Source organism: Spermophilus citellus (assembly GCF_964194105.1).
Source record: "Spermophilus citellus genome assembly, chromosome: 5".
NCBI lineage: Eukaryota > Metazoa > Chordata > Mammalia > Rodentia > Sciuridae > Spermophilus > Spermophilus citellus.
The window spans coordinates 93,984,085-94,007,043 of NC_138186.1; the positions used below are offsets into that span (position 1 = coordinate 93,984,085).

Here is a 22,959-nt window from a genome sequence, read left to right on the forward strand (position 1 = left end):
TCACCTTGGGAGTCTTGGGCACACAGTTCAACATGCCTCAAAGAAGTCAGAATTTTCTTGTCCCAAATAATCGCAGTTAACAATGAAGATACTGGGAGTGAACAATGAACAAGAAGGAGCTCTCCAATGGGGGTCTTTTCCTATTGTGCAAATTTTGTTGTCCGTTTCTCTTTGCTCTACTTTTCCATTCCATTTCATTAGGCTGTGCATCTTTGTTGTTGCAGAGTAGGCACTCGGTACATACACACTGAGATATTTTATTTACAACACTGATTTTGCTTGTCCTCTGTAGACTCTTCACATACTCACATAGGGAGGGCCTGAACTGTGAGCTCGGATTTTTATATACACTCTCCCTCCTTCTCCTTATTTCTACATACAGTTATTGAACACTAGTTACATGTCAGTCAAGTTTACCAAAAAAAAAGATGTACTGTCTGATTTCAAGTACATTCTAGAATATTGAAGAGTTAAGAGGAAATATGTGCTCATGGTATGAGGTGTGGGCAGCCTGTGAAAACCTTTCCCTAACCAAATGGGTAGGAATTCTTTTAGCTTTTTACCCTTGAACTCCTGTGTGTGATCAATAATAATTAGGATAACTGTGCAGTCTTGAGTCAATTAACGAGTTCTGCACTTGCCTTTCTCCATTTTTGCAGTGTGGAGATGTCTGTCCAGAGGTTAATTTCTAACAGAACCTCCCAGCAATCCGCATCTAATTCTGATTACACCTGGGAGTATGAGTATTATGAGATTGGACCGGTTTCCTTTGAAGGACTGAAGGCTCACAAATGTAAGTCTTATACAATTCCCCCTTGTATGCATAATATATATTTGTCTTAACCTGTGAAATCCCCCGTGAACATTCTTGTCTTGTGGAACTCTGTCTTCTACCTCTAAAACCCCACAAAATGCCCTTTCCACACATGGGCTAATTGCTCAAAGATGGTATGATATGGGGGCCATGGAGATTCTGATAGACAAAGGACTTATTTGGAGATAATATTCCCTTAGTTGGAGAATGTGAGTCAGTGTCAATCTCAGACTGAGGTTTTTTGCTTGCTTGTTTTGGAATTTTCTATGCCAACTCCCCCAAACTATGAATGTTTGAACTAACAAAAAATGTGTACAAAAATAGAATCTGGAACTATTATTTGAAGAATTTTCTTTTGTAACAAATAGTCAGTGGAATCCTTTAAACCCAGTTGGTGTTCTGGATCTGTGGAGAGCCGTCTATATGTGTTCACAACGACAGGCAAGAATAGCCTGCCATCATTTCCAATTTGGTGCTACAGGCATGAGTTGTGTTTCATGTTATTGGGGCAATTAATGATCCAGCTTAAAACAAGGAAAGGTAATTCTGTGAAAAGCTACTATTCAACTCCCTTCATAACCAGTGCTGAGTAGCCAGCGTGAAACATCCTGTTTTGTTAAGTGGAGTTGATATAATAGGCAGGAGCTGCTGCCCACTTCCAGGTCCTGTTTGGAAGTTTCATCAATATCCCTGGGAGGCTGAGTTGTTTCAAATTGAATATGCATAACACTGCAAACATTTCAGATTCTTAGCTAGTCCAGACTGATGTGAGACACTAGGAGATACAAGAGAGATCAGAATTAGAGATGCAAATGTAGCAAAGGAAATCCTTTCGTTGCTCACTTATTTCTTGGCCACTTCCCCCCTCACCAGTTTTGGCATTTGTGATCCTCACACCCATTTGCTATTCCCATTTAATGCAAGAAGGACTTTTAATCTTTCTTCCTTAAGCAAAGTCATTAACCAAATTTTATATCCATTTTCCCCTGGTAATAATTCAATACATTTCCTCATTTCTTTATTGGCATTTGCCCAGTATTTATGTGGGGGGGAGTACTGACATTATGCTGACATTAATTATCTGATAATGACTCTTATAGTCTTGGTGTGAAATCACCCTCTAAGAGTCATGTAGAGTCTTTAATCTGTTGTTTTTCTGGGATAACCTTTATGTAAGGACAGTTACTTTTTAGGAATTATAGGGGAAATATAAATGACTGGGAAAACTGCTACATAGTTCCCTGTAATGTATACTTCTACCTGAACTTTATTTTTGTGTTTGCTCCTTTCTCTTTGTCCAAGGGGCACAGATGACAGACTCACTGCTATAATTTTGGTTGGCACATTTCCAGAGACAGCTGAATATCTTTTTTGAGCATAATCATTTCATCTAGAAATGTTTATAGCTTGAAAAACATCCTATAAAACATAGGCAGAGCTGTGACACATTACATGCTTACTTTACTAACTATACCGTTAATGAGGATTGTTTCTGTCTCAACTTTCACATCATGAAAATACAAGAATGCCCAAGTAAGTGCTTACTCTTCTGATATAACAGATCTGATTCAAGTAAAGGCTGCTAACATCAGAAACCTGAATGCATGAGACAGAGATAAGAATGGAAAATAAACCCTCCCCCCAGATATATAGGACCTGGAGAAGATTAAGTCAACTGTTATAATATTCATATGGCTATCGTTGCTTACCCTTTAAAAAGCTATGATTCTCACCTTCAAGCGTGACACATTGTTTTGTTGAACAAAATATAAAACTAGTTAGGTGAAAAGAGTAGAACGGGAACATTTCAAGGGGAAGCACTTTTTAAGGCTAAGAATGACCATACCAGTTATCTTAATTTCCTCTTCCTATATTGTGCTCTGTAAATAGGCACATCTTTAGTTAGACTAAGTTCCTCTGCCTACTAAAATTAAGATTTCTACTTTCAAAGGAAGTTTCTTCTGAGAAACAATCTCTAAAGGTCATTATGAAATTTCCTTTTGCCTTCAGGTTTTTTGTTGTTGTTTTTGTTGTTTGTTCTGTTTGTTTTGCAGTGCTGGGGATGGAACACCAGGCCTTGTACATGCTAGGCAAGTGCTCTACCTCTGAGCTACACCCCTAGCCCAACTGCCCTGAGTTTTAAATTTGATGTTAAACCTTATGATGCATTGGAGGTAGGCATGTATCTGACACACATTTGGTGTGTCAACAAAGTGGAAATCTGTTCTTTAATCCCTTCAGCATGTACTGAGCATCTTTTATATGTAGCTCCATTTTAAGCTCTGGGGATACAAGACAGAACTGAAAAGGGACAAAAATACCTCCTCTTACAGAGCTCCCAGTCTAGTGAGAGAGACATACAATGGATAACCTAAATAAACAAACTATATTGGATGGTGACAAAAGAGGGAAAATAGAATGGAGAAAGTGAAGTGAAGTGTGGAGGTAGATACAAGATAGTGTGGCCATGGAAGGTCCTAGTGAGAGGGAGAGAATTTAGAAAAGACCTGAAGGAAATGCAAGACTGAACTATGAAACATCCAAAGAAAGAACCTTCCAAAAAAAAAGTCTCCATAGCCAGAACGAACAAGGAGGCCAGCAGGATGCCAGGGCGAACATCAGGAGATGAGGGGGAACCAGGGCATGGACCTTAGTGGTCATGCTAAGAACTTTGGCTTTTACTATGAGAAGTCATTTAAGGGTCTGAAGCAGAGGAATGGCATCTGGTGTAGGTTTCAATATGCTCACTCTGCAACTGGGGAATGAAAGGGATGAGATTAGAAGCAGAGATCAGTCAGGAGGCTACTGCCATAGTCCAGACAGCTGGCAATGGTGACTTGAACAGAGTACAGGCAGTAGATTGGTGAGAAATGCATAAATTCTGGATGTTTTTAAAAGATAGATCTGATAGGATTTGCCAGTGGATTGCCAAAGAGTGTAAGAGAAAGAGTCAAGGATGCTGTAAAGATTTGTTATCAGAGGAACTGGCAGGTTGGAATTGCCAATAACTGAGACAGGGGACAGTAAGACAGATGCAGGTTTCAGAGAGCAACTTCAGGATTTGAGGTTTGGACCTGTTAAGACACTTCTAAGACATCCAAGAAGACATCAGAGAAAAATGTGAGGTAAAGGTGAAAATTTGGGAATCATCAGCATGAAAATGATATTCAAAGCCAAGAAACTGGGTGAGGGGGTTGTTAAGTAGATTGAAAACTGATGAGGGCTTGGCACAGTGGTGCATGCCTGTCATCACAGGCTGAGACAAGAGGATTGTGAGTTCAAAGCCAGCTTCAGGAATTTAGCAAGGCCCTGAGCAACTCAATGAAACCCTTTCTCTAAATAAAATATAAAAAAGGTTGGGGATGTGGCTCAGTGGTTAAGGGCCCTTGAGTTCAATCTTTGGTAACAAAAAAAAAAAAAAAAAGAAAGAAAACTGATGAGGTTCAAGAGCTGTGCTCCAAGGTACACTAATGTTTAGAAATTGAAAAATTGAAAAAGAAGGAGCAAAGGAACCTGAGAAGAATGTATAGAAAGAGTAAGAAAACTGTGCAATTGTCGTTTTCTGGAAGCCAACTGAAGAAAGGGTTTTTCAGGGCTGAGATAATGGTCTCTGTCAAATGCTGCCATTAGGTCGAGCTGGTGGAGGACTGAGGCACAGACATTGGATTTACAATGTACAAGCTACTGGCAATGATTTTAAAAATAGTTTTAGTGAGAGTGGTAGGGATGAAAGGCTGATAGAATCAGTTCAAAAGAAAAATGAGAATAGAAGAATGAGAAACATTACAAAAATAGTACACCCAGACAAATCTCTCATGAGCTTGCTACAAAGAGAGGGAGAGAAACCCATCACTAATGAAAGGTTTAACTGTCTCGGAGAGACAGTGTATTCTTAGAGAGACAGAAGCAAAGCCTATGAACCAATGAGTAGAAACCTATGTTTTAGTTAATCTACTCTGTAAAAAAATTGAAGCCATTGGAAAATTCTATACTTTTTTCCGTATTCCAACTTGCAGGTAATGCCAGATACATGCATAAATGAGTCAGCAGGAAGTCAGGTCTTCAGGGTGAGATGCAGAGCTCATACTTGCAAAAGCTTAGGATAAAATGTGTCATTGAGACAAATGTGAGCATGTCTCTGTTGGCTCCTTGGCTGGAATTCATCACAAAACTGACCCTAACTCTTTAGGAACCAGAATTGTGTGAGGACAGTGCTGGCTTTGATGTTCTGAACCCCTTGTAGATAAAGTATATTAACACTTTTTATACAACCATGAAATAAAAATATCATAATTTATTCCTAGGAGGTGGGAAAAAGGGCACAGTAAAATAGGATGATTACTGTAGTCTTACCCTAGGGGGGAGAAAAAAAATCATATCAGCTTTCAGCTCTCTTGTTTCATTCTATTTGTTAAAGTTGAGGTTGAGAGGAGGTATTTTATTTTATTTATTTTTAATTTTTAATTGGTATATTATAATTATGCATAATAGTGGGATTCATTATGGCATGTTTGAACATGCATATAATTTCATCACTCATTCTCTTTCCCCTTACCTCCTCTCTTTCCTCCTCCTCATCTGCTGCTCTACTTTACTGATCTTCTTTCTATGATGATGATGATCCTGATGATGTTTAATGTATTGTAATTATATGTACAAGTGGGATTCATTGTGATTAAGGGAAATTATTTTATTGTGACACATTCCATTTGGAATTTCCCTGGGCAGTTTGTTCTGCCCCCTTACCGTAATAGTCTCCCAATTGTGCGTAGACAACGCAATGTGTGGCGACTTGGCTTTGGTAGGACCCCTTAGAATGAACACTTCTTCTGACTTCCTTAGTTACCTGGCCTCATTGGAACCTCACTGGGGGTACACCTCTCTTCTGACGTCTTAACAGCAGCATGCTTTGTGGAAGACGAGCACCTCTGCCTGAAACTTGCCATTGAAATAGAGCGAGATAATTTGAGTGTTCCTGGGATGAGATGAGGATCTCTAGTGTTCCCTGGAGATCCTAAGGAGCTCAGGGTGAGATAGTGCCCTGGACCTGATCATGTGGCAGAGAATGAGGTTGAGGGGAAATTAGTGGAAATAATTTGAAGAAGCAGAATTTTGTATGAAGTGGAATGTGAATAAGCAGAGCTACTTAAAGAATTCTATCTATCTAGGGAAACATGGATACCACATTATTATGGAAATATTTGCAAATGCTATTGCATTTCAGGAATTCCCAAAATTTAAACATGCCCCTCCTTTTCCCCCACTTGGCAACCCATAACTGCACCGCCTAACTTCTCTGAGGGCTGTGAGCCATCCTTGCCCCATGTTAGTGCTGCTTTTTCCTTTGTGGGATGGGGGGAGTATCAGGAATTGAACTCAGGGGCACTCAACCACTAAGCCATATTCCCAACCCTATTTTTTTATGTTTTTTTTAGAGATGGGGGTCTCACTGAGTTTCTTAGTGCTTCGCTTTTGCTGAGGCTGACTTTGAACTTGTGATTCTACTGACTCAGCCTCCTGAGGCACTGGGATTACAGGAAAGTGCACCTTGCTGGCAGTGCTGATTTTTTGATTGGTTCCTTGTGGCACAGAGGGAAGGGGTAGAAACTGGACCATGTTAAATGCACCTGATCCTCCACCTCTACTTCCTGTTTGACTAGGGAAGTAGAGACCTGCTGGGGATTAGTGTACTATTCACAGTGTGAAATGGTGCACTAATAGGTATATCTTCTTAGTGACAGATTTGAAAAATATCAATCACTTAAACAAGACTAAATTATAAGTTGAGAACTTCAATATAACATTTTATAATTATATAATTTTATAATTTTCTTTTTTCTTCACAGCAGTTGATAAAGTACACTGTATAGAAATGTTATCTGCACAATGCTTCTACATAGTCCAGGCCCAAACAACTGAGATTTTATTGTTCCATGTACTGCCCTTTGAGTACATGCAGTACATGTGTTTTTTGGTCCTTGTCCAGATGTCTTGTTCTATGCCTCATTTCCACTATATTAAAAGGCAAAGTATAAAGAAATTGTTATTTGTATGGCACTTACATTTAAGACTCTAGGAATAATACATTAGTTTGCATCCAGAGTGATGAATAAACATTGTTAACCTCTAGGCAGTAGACATGTAGTAGGAAAGTATGAATTATGCAGAGTAAATTGAACTGTTTTTTTAACTTTAGAAGAAATGCTATATATACATAATTTAATTAGAATAATTCATTGTATTTTATCATTTAGCATAAAATCTCTAATCATTTTTTAAATGCTAATTATTCTTACTGTATTCCCACAAAAGTAATCTTCTTAGTATAGTTCAGAAAATTCAGAATGAACTGGGCATGGTGGTGCATGCTTATAATCCCAGCTACTTGGGAGGTTGAGGCAAGAGTACCACACGTTCAAAGCCAGCCTCAGCAACTTAGTGAGGCCCTAAGCAACTTAAGGAGACCCCCATTTCAAAATTAAAAATAAGGGGCTGGGGATGTGGCTCAAGCGGTAGCACGCTTGCCTGGCATGCGTGTGGCCTGGGTTCAATCCTCAGCACCACATACAAATAAAGATGTTGTGTCCGCCGAAAACTAAAAAAAAAATTAAAATTCTCTCTCTCTCTCTCTCTCTCTCTCTCTCTCTCTCTAAAAAAAAATAAAAATAAATAAAAAATAAAAAGGGCTGGGGATGTGGCTCAGTGGTTAAGCACCCCGAGGTTCAGTCCCCGGTAAGGAAGGAAGGAAGGAAGGAAAGAAGGAAAGAAGGTAGGAAGGATGGGAGGGAGGGAAGAAGGGAGGGAGGGATGAGGGAAGGAAGGGAGGGAGGACGCAGAATGACTCAACTTTGTTGCTTTTCAGATTTGAGACCCTAGTATATATGTGCCAGGCTCTGTAGACAATCTTGTCTAATCACTGTGTCCCCAAAATATATACAGACATTCTTTGACTTACAATGGGGTTTCATCCTGATTAACCCACCATAAATTGAAAATATTGTATGTGAGAGAGTGTCATATAGCATAACACCAGCCTAGGAAAAGATCAAAATTCCATTGGGGTTAGTACTGAAATGCATATTGCTTTCACATCATCATGAAATTGAAAATTATGCATCAGGGATTGTCTCTATTCATGACTATGATTCAAGATAGAACCAAGGAGAGGCCTGTTTAGAGAACAGAGAAGAAAATGTCATGGGCTTCAGAGGAGGCAGAAAGCCCATCAGGTAGGGAAGTGAGTGAGGGTTCGTGAAGGGGATGGCATCAGGGTAGTCTTTAAAGGATAGATAGACTGTCATCAGCTCCAGGATGGCGAAGTTGTTCACAGGTAGTGGTAAGAAACTCTACAGGTGTGGATGTGAGGAGCTGTGGTCAAGAGCTAAGGTAAATACAGCGGCACAATGTCCCTTAGTCTGATTGGAAACAAATAGGAATTAAAATGAGGTAAACTGGGAGAAAAGGATGATAATTCTAAAGACAGCCCGCACCTGTAACATAGATAATTTGTCTGATGTCAGACACGATATGAAGTGCTCTATATGCGGAGACTCTTTCAATCTGGAAAAGTGAGTTGGGTCTACTTTTGTTGATGATCCTTCCTAAGAGAGCTGTTTATCAGAGGCTTTGATGAAGCACTCAAGAAGACAGAAAGCAGGGAGAACACTCAAGAGACTGAGAGTCATTCTCTGCAAGAAATGACAGGGACCTGAATTGTTCCAGCATGAACATAAGTGAAAACACAATTGGGTGGGTTGGAATCCATTCATTTTAAACTCTATAGCAGTCTCTGCAAACTCATGTATTTTCTAATTCAATTCAGTAAAGTAGAATCTAGGTGACCTTTCTTTTGTCCTAGGTTCTTCACTGAGATGTGAGAACTGAGCTTCCATAAGCCTAAGCATTGTCACATTATCCAAGATGGAAACCAGAAGGTCACAGCTTCTTCCTTCTCTTTCATGCTCTGCAATGAGATTGTTGACTTCCTATCATGGACTAAGGCATCTCCGAAAAGCTTGTATTCCTTGAATGTTATGTTTTTAAGCTCCTGTGAAATACTAATCCCAGTATTAACCATCTTGCAGATTCCATCGTGATTGGATTTTGGGTTGGCCTTGCAGTCTTCGTGATTTTCATGTTTTTTGTGCTGACCTTGCTGACCAAGACAGGCGCCCCACACCAAGAGTAAGTCTGTAATGTCCGTTCACTCCAGAGGGACCTAAAGAAGCAGAATCTAGTACCATGCTGGGTTTGCTTCCAGGGGGTATAGGAAGGGGGTTGGCTATGGACTTGCTACTATGAGGTGGGATCCCACTTTCCTCTGGCTGTGGCCTCTGCCTCCTCCTTTGCATTCTTACCATTGGTCTTTGTTGACTGAACACAATCAATAACCAGAGGCTTCTTCAAAGGCCAATTCCCCAGAGCACAGAGAAGGATGATGAAGAGAGTAGAGGGAGTCCTGGGAGAGTAAATGGAAGTATTTTCACACAAATCCTAACATGTTTATATTTGGTATCTATTCCTCACTGCCCGGCAGCAGCACTCTTTTATGATTGTGTCTTGTCACATAGTTTTTGGCAAGTTCTTTATTTCTTCAGCCTACACTGGAATTGTAATAAATGCCAGGGCAAAAGGAACAATTCTGCCTATCCCTCAGCTATCCCCAGACACCAGGGGTTGGAAAAATCCTCTACACAACAAACATTTTAAATGAAAGGAAAATAATCAGTGAGGAATAGAGACAGAGCGTGTCTCCACTCTCAGCCTCCTGGGTTGGTGTTCTCCAAGGTGGCACACACCCCTTCCTCTCGATGCTTATCATTGGTCGGAACTAGCCACGCCCACCTGACTGCCTCTGGTAGGGTGGTCTTGCTTTGTGTTTTAAAGAGAAGAAAATCAAATCAAAACCACCCTAAGATACCATCTCACTCCAGTAAGATTGGCAGCCACTATGAAGTCAAACAACAACAAGTGCTGGCGAGGATGTGGGGAAAAGGGTACACTTGTACATTGCTGGTGGGACTGCAAATTGGTGCGACCAATTTGGAAAGCAGTATGGAGATTTCTTGGAAAGCTTGGAATGGAACCACCATTTGACCCAGCTATTCCCCTTCTCGGTCTATTCCCTAAAGACCTAAAAAGAGCATGCTACAAAGACACTGCTACATCGATGTTCATAGCAGCACAATTCACAATAGCAAGACTGTGGAACCAACCTAGATGCCCTTCAATAGACGAATGGATTAAAAAAAATGTGGCATTTATACACAATGGAGTATTACTCTGCATTAAAAAATGACAAAATCATGGCATTTGCAGGGAAATGGATGGCATTAGAGCAGATTATGCTAAGTGAAGCTAGCCAATCCCTAAAAAACAAATGCCAAATGTCTTCTTTGATATAAGGAGAGTAACTAAGAACAGAGTAGGGAGGAAGAGCATGAGAAGAAGATTAACATTAAACAGGGACGAGAGGTGGGAGGGAAAGGGAGAGAGAAGGGAAATTACATGGAAATGGAAGGAGACCCTCATGGTTATACAAAATTACATACAAGAGGAAGTGAGGAGAAAGGGAAAAAAAAACAAGGGGGAGAAATGAATTACAGTAGATGGGGTAGAGAGAGAAGATGGGAGGGGAGGGAGGGAGGGGGGATAGCAGAGGATAGGAAAGGCAGCACAGTACAACAGACACTAGTATGGCAATATGTAAATCAGTGGATGTGTAACCGATGTGATTCTGCAATCTGTATACGGGGTAAAAATGGGAGTTCATAACCCACTTGAATCAAATGTGTGAAATATGACATGTCAAGAACTATGTAATGTTTTGAACAACCAACAATAAAAATTAAAAATAAATAAATTTTAAAAAATTAAAAAAAAAATAAAGAGAAGAAAATCAGGTATCTGGGACCACAGGGTCCTCAGAGCAGACCTCAGAGTGGGAAAGACTATTAGAAACCTGACTGTTAAGCTTTTAAGCCTAAGAAACAGCTTTGATTAGGATCAGTTTTCCTTTGGAATAATTTCTGTTGTGAAAGGAAAAAAAAAAAAAAGCTCTCATCTGGATACTTTATATAGACAGAGAGGATAAAGAACCAGTCCTCTTGCTTTTCAGCTGAGGAGTCATTTGCTCTGAATTCTGAATGCTGCCTTGTTAGAGCATTATAGCTCCATTATCATAAATCTGCCAGGTAGAGAGTGATGGGAAAGGCCTGTTACATTTTGATGTGGAATATTTTGGAGTTCTTAAAAGTTTATCAAGCCTTAACCATTGTATATCTCAAATACCCTCCTTTTGTAGCCTTTGCAATGTGCCCCTCGTCTAGGTAGGGGTATTATTAATTTAGGGGTGAGTACAGGATTGCTCCTTACTTTTTAAAAATGGGAATCACATTTTATCTCAAATTGTCATTTACTTGAATACAGTGCTCCCTTAAAGGATGGGTATATCCAACTAGAGCTAATAGCAAGAAAATGTCAGTGGTCAAAAGCTTTGATAATGGTCTTGGCCCTAAGACTGGCTGGTAAAGTGCATATGTAGTGAGTGGTTGTCCCGGAAGTCCTGACATCCCAAGATTTCTACCACTGTGAACAGGTAGAAAGTCTGATGCTTTTATATATCTGGCTCCATCTGTAAACCTTTGTTCAGGAGTGACTTTTAATTCCCTATCAATTAAGCAGTGTTTACTGAGCGCACAGCTACAGCTTGCTCAGGGCTATGCTGAGGGTGGTTCTAAGGTGGTAGAATCTTCCCTGTTCTGTATAGACTGACATATCCCTGGTAAGTTAGCACTCCATGAAAGCAACCAAAAGGCCTTTTATACAACAGTTCATTCAGCACCTCTCTTAGGGATTATGACATAGTCTAAAGCACTAACTACAGGCTTTGGCTCCATAAATTTTGATAGTTATTATTACTTTCTCACAGAAAGTGTTATTCTTAGTAGGTCTTTTTATAGCTTGTATGTCTTCCAGGAAATACCAGGTGTTCCAAAGCTGATTTGCATTTGATTTTCATGAGTGGATGGAGATAGTCCTCAGCATGAAAAGACTCAACATTAGCAGCAAGCACTTTATCCATAAACACCCTTATAAATCTGGACAATCCCTAGAGAAATAACTCTGAATATTACCTGTGTTGTCCCTCTGCAGATGGGGCTACGGGTAGTCTATTCTCCTGATTTTACTGGTCTTTCCATCACAGAAAGACAAACTGGGAGTTTGATGTGCCTTTCATAGAAGTCAGGGCTTTGAGCAAACCCACAGATACTATTGCAGGGGACAGATGAGGCAAGACACCAAATAGGAATAGGAAGTAGGTTTATTTAGCTATAGCTAGGTTCAGAGAGCAAAGCTCTTGCTGTAACCAATCAATCCCCCTGAACCTCGAGTTCAGGTAGTTTCAGAACTTTATACCCAGTGTATAAGGGGAGGGGCTCAGAAGTTCACAGTCTGCAGAGGTTCACATAAAAGCAGCTTTTCCTTTCACTATTCTGGGCAAGTTAACCCTTCAAGGACAGTGTCTTAGAAGGGGAGAGCTTCTTCTCCCCTTTCTTCCCTCCCCCTTTCAGCTGTTACCATGGAGCCTAATTGGTAACTTCTCTTGTTTTAGAAATGTAGACATCTCTGTGAAGCCCCAGCTCAAGGCCAGAGGCCTTGTTAAAGGATCTGTCTTTTTTTTAAAATTATGCTTTGCATTTGCAAACACACTTCTACAAACTACTATACTGGATTAATACTTGTGACAAACTAGTAAGGGGGCATTCAGCACCTGGAGTGCTGATTTCTTCCAGGCCAGGGCCAAGTAAAAATAGAATAACAGGAAAATACAAAGTTTACTACATTGAACTCTTTTGTAGAGACTCTTTAGCTAATAGTCCTAAAATCAATTATGGTGAAGATTTCTGGAGAAACTTAGTTAAGATTTTCTGTGGAGAAGGGAGTGCCACTACAATACAGTTGTTCGGTTCACAATCTTTCCTAAAGCATGCATTGAGGTCTAAATACTACAAGGTCCTTGAGGGATATAAAGATGAGCCTAATATGCATGTCAGTATATAGGAGAGAAAAGACCATATACATAGCTCTCACTCAAGACAGAAAATAAAGCATTCTGTGAGAGAAGGTCAGGAAACTATGACAGGAACACAGAGGATGGACAGATTCCTTCCTGTTGAGAGATCCGAGTCTCCATGGAGGCAGGGACATTGGAGTTGAATCCTGAAGAAGGAATTTGATTTTGACAAAGGAGTGGGCTGACCTGTTTGGTAGGATAGCACAAGCAGAGGCACACCACCGAAGGGCCATCGGTTCCCATGTGACTGGACCTTAAGGTTAGCTAGGGACTGGTAGAAGTAGACAATGGAAGGGGATAAGAGAGTGGGAAGTCAGGAATATCAGGCAAAAGAGGTTGGGGAGTTGATTAAAGTTTGTGTGTGGGAAGGCAGGCCAAGGAGAGTAATAACAATCACTATGCAGATACTAGAGGACTGGATGGATCTTCTTGTGAGTTACTTTCTGTTCAGGTTTAGAAAATTCCACACGTGCAAAGAATACACAGTGCAGCCCATGGTGAGAAGAAAAGGCCAAGAGTCAGAACAGTGTGATCAGCCTTTGTTCTGGTTGGGGTAGCTCAGTGATTTTGCAGTCAGTAAGTTAAGTCCAAATTGAAAATGAAGAGTACAAATTCACAAACCAAATCAATGAAAAAATAAATGGATTCAGATTTCTATCAAAATAAACAGGAGTGGTTTTTAAACCTTAGGAAGATACAGGAGAACTTCCTGTAACATAGTAGCTAGATCTCAATTTCATGATGACATAATATAGAATGGGTAGGAACCTGGCAGAAGTAAAGGTATTGACATTCTTAGTGAGTCTCAAGTTTCTAAGAAATATTGTTCATGTGTTTTTTCTTTTATTATGCAAAATAGTGGAATTTACGATATACTCACACACGCACTTAATGTAATTTGATCAATCCCATTTCCCAGTAATTCCCTATTTCTCTTACCTCCTATCTTTCTTCTAATTTGCTTGTTCTACTCTACTGATTTCCCTTCTATTATTATTATTATTATTGTTATTATTATTATTTTAATTAGTGCATTATAATTATATGCAAACACAAGATTCATTGTGGTATATTCATACATGGATATAGAATGATTTGGTAGATTTTGTTCTCCAGTTCTTCCCCATGCCCTCCCCTTCTTTCTTCCTATATCCTTTCTCTACTCTGATGATCTACTTTCTATTTCTGAGATCCTCTTTAGCTTTTTTGACTTTCTGATCTGGCTTATTTCTCTTAGTATGATATTCTCCCGTTCCATCCATTTACTAGCAAATAACATAATTTCATTCTTTTTTTATTGCTAAGTAAAAGGCATTTATCTATCTATCTATCTATCTATCTATCTATCTATCTATCTATCTATGTATCTATATCCTGTTTTCTTTATCCATTCATCTGTTAATGGGTATCTGGGATGGTTTCATAGCTTGCCTATTGAGAACTGTGCTACTATAAACACTGGTATGCATATATCAGTATAGTATGCGAATTTTAGTTCTCTGGGGTAAACACTAAGGTTTGGGATAGCTTGGTCATATGTTGCTTCCATTCTGAGTTTTTGGAGGACTCACTATACTGCTTTCCAAAGTATTGTACTAATTTTTGCAGTTCCATCAACGATGTATAAGTGTATCTTTTCCTCTTCATCTTTTCCAATTGTTATTTGCATACTTGATGATTGCCATTCTAACTGAAGAGATGAAATCTCAGTGTAGTTTTTATTTGCATTTCCCTGATTGCTGAGCAACTTGAACATTTTTCATGTATCTGTTGATAGTTTGTATTTCTTCTTTTGAGAAATATCTGTTTTGATCAAGTGCCCATTTATTAATTGGGTTATTTGATTTTCTGGTGTTTTGGGGGGTTCTTTATATATTATGGATATTAATCTCCTGCTGGAAAAATATCTGTCAAAGATCTTCTCTTATTCTGTAGTTGCTCTCTTCATGCTTTTAATTATTATCTTTGCTGTAATTTGATACCTTCCCACTTATTGATTCTTGGTTTTATTTCTTAAGTTTTAGGAGTCTTATTAAAGAAGTCAGTGCCTGCACCATAATGTTGGTGTATTGATCCTATGTTTTCTTCTAGTAGTTGCAGTGTAATCCTGAGGTCTTCGACCACTTAGAGTTGATTGTTTTACAGGGCAAGAAAGATTTAGTTTCATTCTTTCACATAAGGCTATCCAGTTTTCCCAGTGCAGTTAGTTAAGAAGGCTATCTTTTCTCCAGTCTATGATTCGGTCACCTCTGTGATGGATTAGATGACTTTATCTATGTGTATTTGTCACTGTGTCTTCTACTCCATTCATCTTTATGTTTGTTTTTATGCCAATACCATGCTGTTTTTGTTACTGTAGTTTTGTAGTATAATTTGAGATTGAGTACTGTGATGCCTCCACCATTGCTCTTTTTGCTCAGAATCACTTTGGCTATGCTGGGTCTTTTGTTCTTCCACATGGCTTTTAGGACTCTTTTTTTTTTTTTTTTTAGTTCTGTGAAGAATGTCATTGGTGTTTTGATGAGGGTTGCATTGAATCTATAGATCACTTTTGGCAATACTTCATATTCTTTTCTTAATTGTAGTTATCAATTGCTAGCCAGTTGACATCCCTACATTTCTTATTCTTATTCATATCATGGGTTCTGGAGTGCACAGTTGGGGTCAATCATCTCTCCTAGGTTCATCTGCTACTGTTTCTAAACCTTAGCTGTGCATGCCCTTGAATTTATTTCCAACCTCATAGAAGCTGTAGAAGAGGTATCCTGTCAATACAAGGGTTGCTTGGCTTTTAAGATCTCTTCATGACTGATGCATTCAGTCATTCATTTAACAAAAGTGTTTAGAGCACCTACTATATGCCTAGTGTTGTCCTGGGTACTTGTGACATAGGTAAGAAACCTAGTGCCAGCCCTCAAGAATGTACAATCTTGGTTAGGGTGACAGAGAAGTAAAGAAATGGGCATGATACAGAGAGAGAACATGGAGAGAAACATCCTAACCTAGATTGGGAGAATCGGGGAGGGCTTCTTACAGGAGATGACACCATAGATCATTCATGAAGGGCCAAGAGGAATTAGGCATGTGCGTTCCAGTTCTAGTAATGGTAGAAGACCTTGTTGCAGAATAATCTTACAGATATCAATTATAGGATATGGACAAAATATGAAAATCAACCATTGAAAGGTATTAAAGAATGAACATAAATAGACCAAAACTGAAGGGCTTTCAGCTGTTCAAAGAAGGAAACTGATCTAGCTTATTCTGTGTTTATGTGATTTTCTACTCAAAGCTTTTCAATCCTCCAGCATGGTCTGTCTCTCCATACACTTAGGCCTTCTCTAATATACCTTTGTAATGTTTTGAAATTTTCAGTGTACAGGTCTTGAACACATTTTGTTAAATTTATTCCTAGGTGTTCTATTTTTTATGCCAATGTGAATGGAATTTTTTTTTCATTTTCTTATGTTTGTTAGTAGTGTGTAGAAATATAATGAATTTTGTATAAGGTCGATTGAAAGGAAAATATTTTTTAGTTACTGGATAAACAGGTACAGGTACAACATATCAGCAAATGAATCTTGACCCCATATTCAACATGGTTCATGTCCCCAAAGTAAAAGATCCTAGAACCATGCTAATAGAACTTTCCACAGTGATGATCTGTGCATTCTATGCTGTCCAGTTATGTGGTCACTGGCCACTTGTGAATGTTGAGTAGCTTCAATGTAAGTAATATGACAGAAACTAAATTTTCAATTATATTTAATTTGAATTCATTTAAATAGTCATATAGGTAGTGACTACTGTATGGCATAGCACAGTTGTAGAAAACATAAAACATCTTTGTGACTTTAGGACAGGCAGTTAGTTCTTAGAGAAGATATAAAAAGCACTAACATAAAAGAGGAATTGAAAAATTGCACTTATTGAAATTTAGAACTCTTCTCATCAAAAGACATCTTTGAGAAAATGAAAATGCAAAGTCACAGATTAAGAGAAAATGCTTTTAATATGTACATGTAACAAAGAATTTGTATTCAGAATACATTACAAAACTTACAAATCAATAATAACAAAAAATATTTCAGTTTTTAGGGTGGGCAAAAGATTTGTACAGATGTTCAGAAAAGGTAATTTATTGGTTTTATTATACATCAGAGACATGCATGTTTAAATCACAATGAAATGCCATTTCATTTCCATTAGAATGATTAACATTAGAAAGACCAACAATGGCCAGACTTGGCAGAAATGTGGAACAACAGTAATTTTCATACATTTTGGTGAGAATCTAAACTGTAACAACAACTTTGAAAAACTCTTTATAGTTTCTTGTAAAGTTAAGCATACATTTACCATGTAGTTTAGTAATTCTACTCTTTGGAATTTATTCAAGAGCAATAAAAAACATATATTCTTTTTAATTAATTAATTTATTTGTTTGTTTTAATTAGCTAAACATGATAGTAGAACACATGGAGCATAACTGCTCATTCCTCTGGCTGTACATGGCGCTGAGTCACACCAGTAATATATATGTATGTAATGTCTGTAATAATGTCTGTCTCATTCTACTATCCGTCCTTCCCATTCCTACTGTCCCACCCCTCCCCTTACTCCCCTCTGCACATTCCAGAGTTCCTTCGTTTCCCCCCCTGTACTATGGATCAGTATATGCTTCTCGGAGAAAACATTCAGTTTATGGTTTTTTGGGATTGACTTATTTCACTTAGCATGATATTCTCTAGTTCCATTCATTTACCTGCAAATGCCATAATTTCATTCTTCTTTAAGGCCGAGTAATATTTCATTGTGTATATGTACCACATTTATTTATCCATTCATCTGTGGAAGGGCATCTAGGTTTGTTCCATAGTTTGTTTATTGTGAATTGAGCTGCTATAAACATTGATGTAGCTGCATCACTGTAGTATGCTGGTTTGAAGTCCTTTGGGTATAAATTGAGGAGTGGGATAGGTGGGTCAAATGGTCTTGAAGACACTTTCCAATAGTGTGCATGGCTTTATTGACAACTACTCCAAGCTGGAAATAACCTAAATGACCTTCAATGGAGAATGCATAAACAGATAGTAGTATATTTATACAATGGAAAACTACTCAGGAGGAAAAAGCACAGGTTATTGTCACATGCAACAACATGAATGGATCTTAGAAACATTATATCCAGGCACAAAATACTATACATTTATTATTTCATTTATATGAATTTCAAGAATAGACTAAACTAATCTGTGGTGATAAATATCAAAACATTACCTATAAGAGGTGGAAGTTGACTGGAAATTCAAGAATTAGACAAAATTAGTCAGTGGAGTAGAAGTCAGAATATTGTTACCTGAGGGGTGGAAATTGAATATAAGGAAAATTTCCAGATAAAGGAAATATTCTATGTCTTGATTGGGATAGTAGTTAAACAGGTATATATATTAATAGAAAAACTCATTGAATTTATTTTATACTTAAGATAGTACCCAGTGGTGGTATAGTAACTGAATTGAACCAAGTAGTGTTCATGGTCATCGCTTTTCTATATACAAAAATCCCTCTTATCTATGGGGCATGTGTTTTGCTGAATTTTGAATAATACTAAACACTGTGTATATTTTTTTGTATATTGTTTTTCATATGCATACATACCTACAATAAAGCTTCATTTATAAATTAAGCATGGATTAACAACAAAATAGTAGAATACAATACAATAGTGCAAGCTGAGATATGCATAAGGCAGTATAAACTAGGCACTCCTATCTCTTGTGGAGTTCTCGAGTCTCTGTATCTTTCAGTCAACCCTTAACTGAGTCATGCTTTAGTCAGACACCTTTACCAGGATGTCAGAGCAATAAAAGATTCACAGTCACTGTGGCAAAACTGACTGCTGAGTTGTGCTAAAACAAATATTCTGAGGTTCTCCAACCACCTATGCTTAAACCTGGGGATAGATCTGTCCCCCTTGGAATGAGTACCAACTCATGGGACCTCACATGGCATTTCTGTCCCAAAGAAATGCAGGGAACAATTATAACACTATACTGTAATAAAAGTCATGAGGATGCGTGTATTCTCATTTTCTCTTCTTCAGCTGCCCCAGGGCAGGTAGCATCCAAAACATGGATACACTGGATAAAGGAATGATCATGTCCTTCAGAGCGGGGCTATGTGAAATTTCATCATGCTACTTAGAATGGCATTTTACAACTTATGAATTGTTTATGTCTGGAAATTTCCATCAATATTTTCAGACCTCAGGTAACTGAAACCATAGAAGGTGATTTTGCAGATGAGAGATACTAATGACCCCTTTAGTTTATCAGTTAATGAAAAAAAAGAAAAGGAAGATGTACTTATTATTTAACATTTACCAGAGTACAGAGATGAACTTTTCTCTGTTCTCGGCGGGTGGGGGGGTACATCAGACACATTGCACTGTTGTCACAATAAGAGATCCTCGAGACAAAGCTATAGGGCATGCATGTTCATGGGGGCATGATGGTCCTTCAGCAAAGATGGCTTGTGGGCCACTTCTTAGTTTCAAGAAGTGCTTGTATGAAGAAGGCTTCTGGGTCTACTTTTGTGCTCAGCTGGTGCCCTGGGCAGGCAGAAAAGTATTTCCCCAGCTGTTCGGTCCCAGAATCTGGAAATGGCATTGGCTTTGGCAATCTTATTTTTGTGGGGGGAGGGGTGGTTGGCATACTGGGGATTGAGCCTGGGGGGCACTCCACCATTGAGCCACTAAGCCACATCCCCATACCTATTTGTATTTTATTTAGAGACAGGGTCTTATTGAGTTGCTAGTGCCTCACTTTTACTGAGGCTGGCTTTGAACTCACCTTACTGAGGCTGCCTCAGCCTTCCTAGCTGCTGGGATTACAAGTGTGCATCACTGCAGCCAGCTGTCTTAATCATATGCTTTCTAAATGCTTTAAGGTCCCCTATCCTGGGTGACATTTTAGCTAATTAATCATGGGTTGCTGGCACACTCATCCCCTTTCTCAAACATCTTTTAAACCCAAGGAAGTGACAATTGAAGGAAAAGTTATTTATAGAAAGACAAAGAAGACAACTTAAATTTGCATTAAAGCACACATCCAGAGTCTAAAGTGAATTCTAAGTACAGGAAACAGTGGATGTGGTACTCTTGATCTTCTTGACACATTTGTCTAGATTAGCAGGCAATGAAATTTGTTAACCTGGCTTCTTACTAACAAAACAATCAAACAAGTAAAACAACCACCACCATCACTGTCAGGCTTCTGGATAGAATTCCTGGCTAGATGTTACCCAGGCAATTATATTAGCAGGTGGAGCTGTATAAAATACCTTATCTGCTGGATTGCAAAATTTCCAGGATTTCTGACAATCTGAAATCTGGGCGGTTCTTGATAATTTGGAGGTTAGAGATAGATTTGTGATTTTCCAGACCTGTAAATAGGATCCATGAGAATTTGGTCATGGCACTTTATCTTTTGTTTGGGGATGGGAAGGGAGCATTTAAAACTGGAATCTCCGAGAAAATAATCAGTCATTAAAGTAAAATTATTTAGGCCAGCATGATGTAGGCCAGTGGTTCAAAACTTTAGTATAGTAACGATTCTTGGAGATTCTGTGAATACATTACTTTGCTTATCTGCAAAGAACCTGAGAATCTGTGACCCAATGATTTGTATTTTAAGAAGCACTTCAAGCAAGTTTGATGTGGAAGTTTGAAGAATCCCCTGAGATACACTGGTGTATGTGCAGAACATTGGGGGATTCCCTAGGAAGCTGTCTGTCTTCCAAATGATCCAGGGGTTCTCATCTTGATGCTTTTGTCTTGGGTTTATTTGTATATATTCAAAAGTGATGTTTGTCATTTCTGATGTTTGTGTGTGTGTCCTTAAAGGGACGTTGGTAGGTGCTAGGTGGAAATATGCTGGCATGCCCTACACATAGAAAACCATGATCCTGCAGGTGAATGAGCTGCAGCCTAAGCAATCTTTTGTTTTTACTTTCTGTACAGCAATGCAGAGTCTTCAGAGAAAAGATTCAGAATGAACAGTTTTGTGTCAGACTTTGGGAAACCTCTGGAGCCAGACAAGGTGTTTTCTCGCCAGGGCAATGATGAGACCCCGTCGCTCTTTCACTGCTACATCAACGAAGTGGAACACTTGGGCAGGGCCAAAGCCTGTCACCAGACCACAGCCATCGACAGCGAGGTCCAACTCCGGGAAGCCATCCAAAGAGGCAGGCAGCCAGAGGAGGAGCTGAACAGGCTCATGAAGTTTGACATCCCCAACTTTGTGAACACAGACCAGAGCTCCTCCTTTGGGGAGGATGATCTTCTGATTTCCGAACCACCCATTGTTCTAGAAAATAAGCCAGTTGCCCACGCCTCCCACAAAGACCTAGATTAACACATGCTCTGTGTCTTCCTGAAGATGTGGGTTCTGTCTTTGTATGGCAAGATATCTCCATCCACCAAAAGTGTTTGTGTGTATGTATGTGTGTGTGTATGTGTGTGTGAGAGAGAGTGGGGGGGGCAGAGAAGGAGAAAGGGAGAGCGCCCTCAGAAGAGAGCTGATGTTTTGCTTTTTAACACATTTGGGAGTTTTTTTTTTTTTTTTTGGATTAAAGTGTTTATTTTAAGCTATCTCATTTTCCTTGTTGAAAAATTTGGCCAGATGCCTCACATCAGCACTCCTGAGGATTAGCACACTGCTTTTTAATCTGACCCTTCCACCATTGCTGATCCTTTAGCAAGTTGCTTTTCCTCTCTGGGCTGCCACATTTTTAGTTTTCAGGGGTTGTAGCTGGAGTAGATGATCTATCCCAGCTCTAATATTCTGTGAATTTATGGCTTTGCATCCAAGACAAGCTGAGATATGCATAAAGCAGTATAAACTAGGCACTCCTATCTCTTGTGGAGTTCTCGAGTCTCTGTATCTTTCAGTTAACCCTTAACTGAGTCATGCTTTAGTCAGAGACCTTTACCAGGATGTCAGGAGACTCACAGTCACTGTGGCCAACCTGACTGCTGGGTTGTGCTAAAACAAATTTTCTAAGGTTCTCCAGCCACCCATGCTTAAACCTGGGGATAGATCTGTTCCCCTTGGAATGAGTACCAGCTCATGGGACCTTACATAACCTTTCTGTCCCAAAGAAATGCAGGGAAGTTGTCAGCTGAGTGAGTGGAATACCTTGTGTGTATCTGTGTTGGTGTATCTGTTGTCCCACAGTGCTGTACCATTGGCTTCAGAACAATACCACCACAACTATACATACATGTACGTGTGTGTATACATGTAAACACCTATATACATATGTATGTATGTATACACATATACAAACATATATACACAATTTTCCATGCTGTCTGTTACTTGGCAGATGTGTACATGACAGCCATCTGACTTTGAACTGAGATGGTCAGGGTGTTGTACATAATAAACAGATACCCAGGGTGGTCTGGATTATGTTAACATGAGGGCAACACAGAGTTAATTTCATGAAGGAATCAAATGAACTGCTAGCATTAGAAAACAACACCATCAGCTGTATGCATGGCCAGCTGCTAATCACTTGGTGGCATTTTCATTGTGGATTTGTTCACCACCTGTCTTGTTTAAGCTACAGAATAAATGCATATAACCACACAGGAATCTTCTCTGGTTCTTTATTTTCACACATCCAGTTTTTTATCCTAAAGAAACTACTTCACATCCATAACGCCTCCTAACTTCTTGCAGTAGGCAGTGCTGACTCATCCTGGGATACAAGTAACCTTAGTTATGCATGGAATTTCATTTAGGAATTATTCCACCAAAATAAATCCCTTTCCATAATGTCTTTTAAGGAAATATTATTCTTTAAGACTCTATCACTAAACAGTAGAACAAAGCATGGATTATTTATTATAATTAAACCTAAGTTAACTAATTCTTAAAAATAGATACTGGCTAGTTCATGAATATTTTTATTCAAGAAAAAAAGCAAGAATGCTGATTTCATTAATTTATAATATGAATTTATTCATAATTTACTTAACCAAATACAAATCCTGGACTAT

The 22,959-nt window shown here is 38.9% G+C and overlaps 1 protein-coding gene across 1 annotated transcript in view; it reads left to right on the forward strand.

The window, feature by feature from the left end:
- Positions 1-22,134, forward strand: part of MRAP2 (melanocortin 2 receptor accessory protein 2) — a 40,521-nt gene extending 18,387 nt beyond the window's left edge. The window contains exons 2-4 of the mRNA XM_081296224.1: positions 660-793; positions 8,899-8,998; positions 20,914-22,134. Of these exons, the coding sequence (XP_081152350.1) occupies positions 667-793; positions 8,899-8,998; positions 20,914-21,307 (621 nt within the window). The 5' untranslated portion in view covers positions 660-666 and the 3' untranslated portion in view covers positions 21,308-22,134. The remainder of the gene's footprint in view (positions 1-659; positions 794-8,898; positions 8,999-20,913) is intronic.
- Positions 22,135-22,959: the final 825 nt, after the last annotated feature.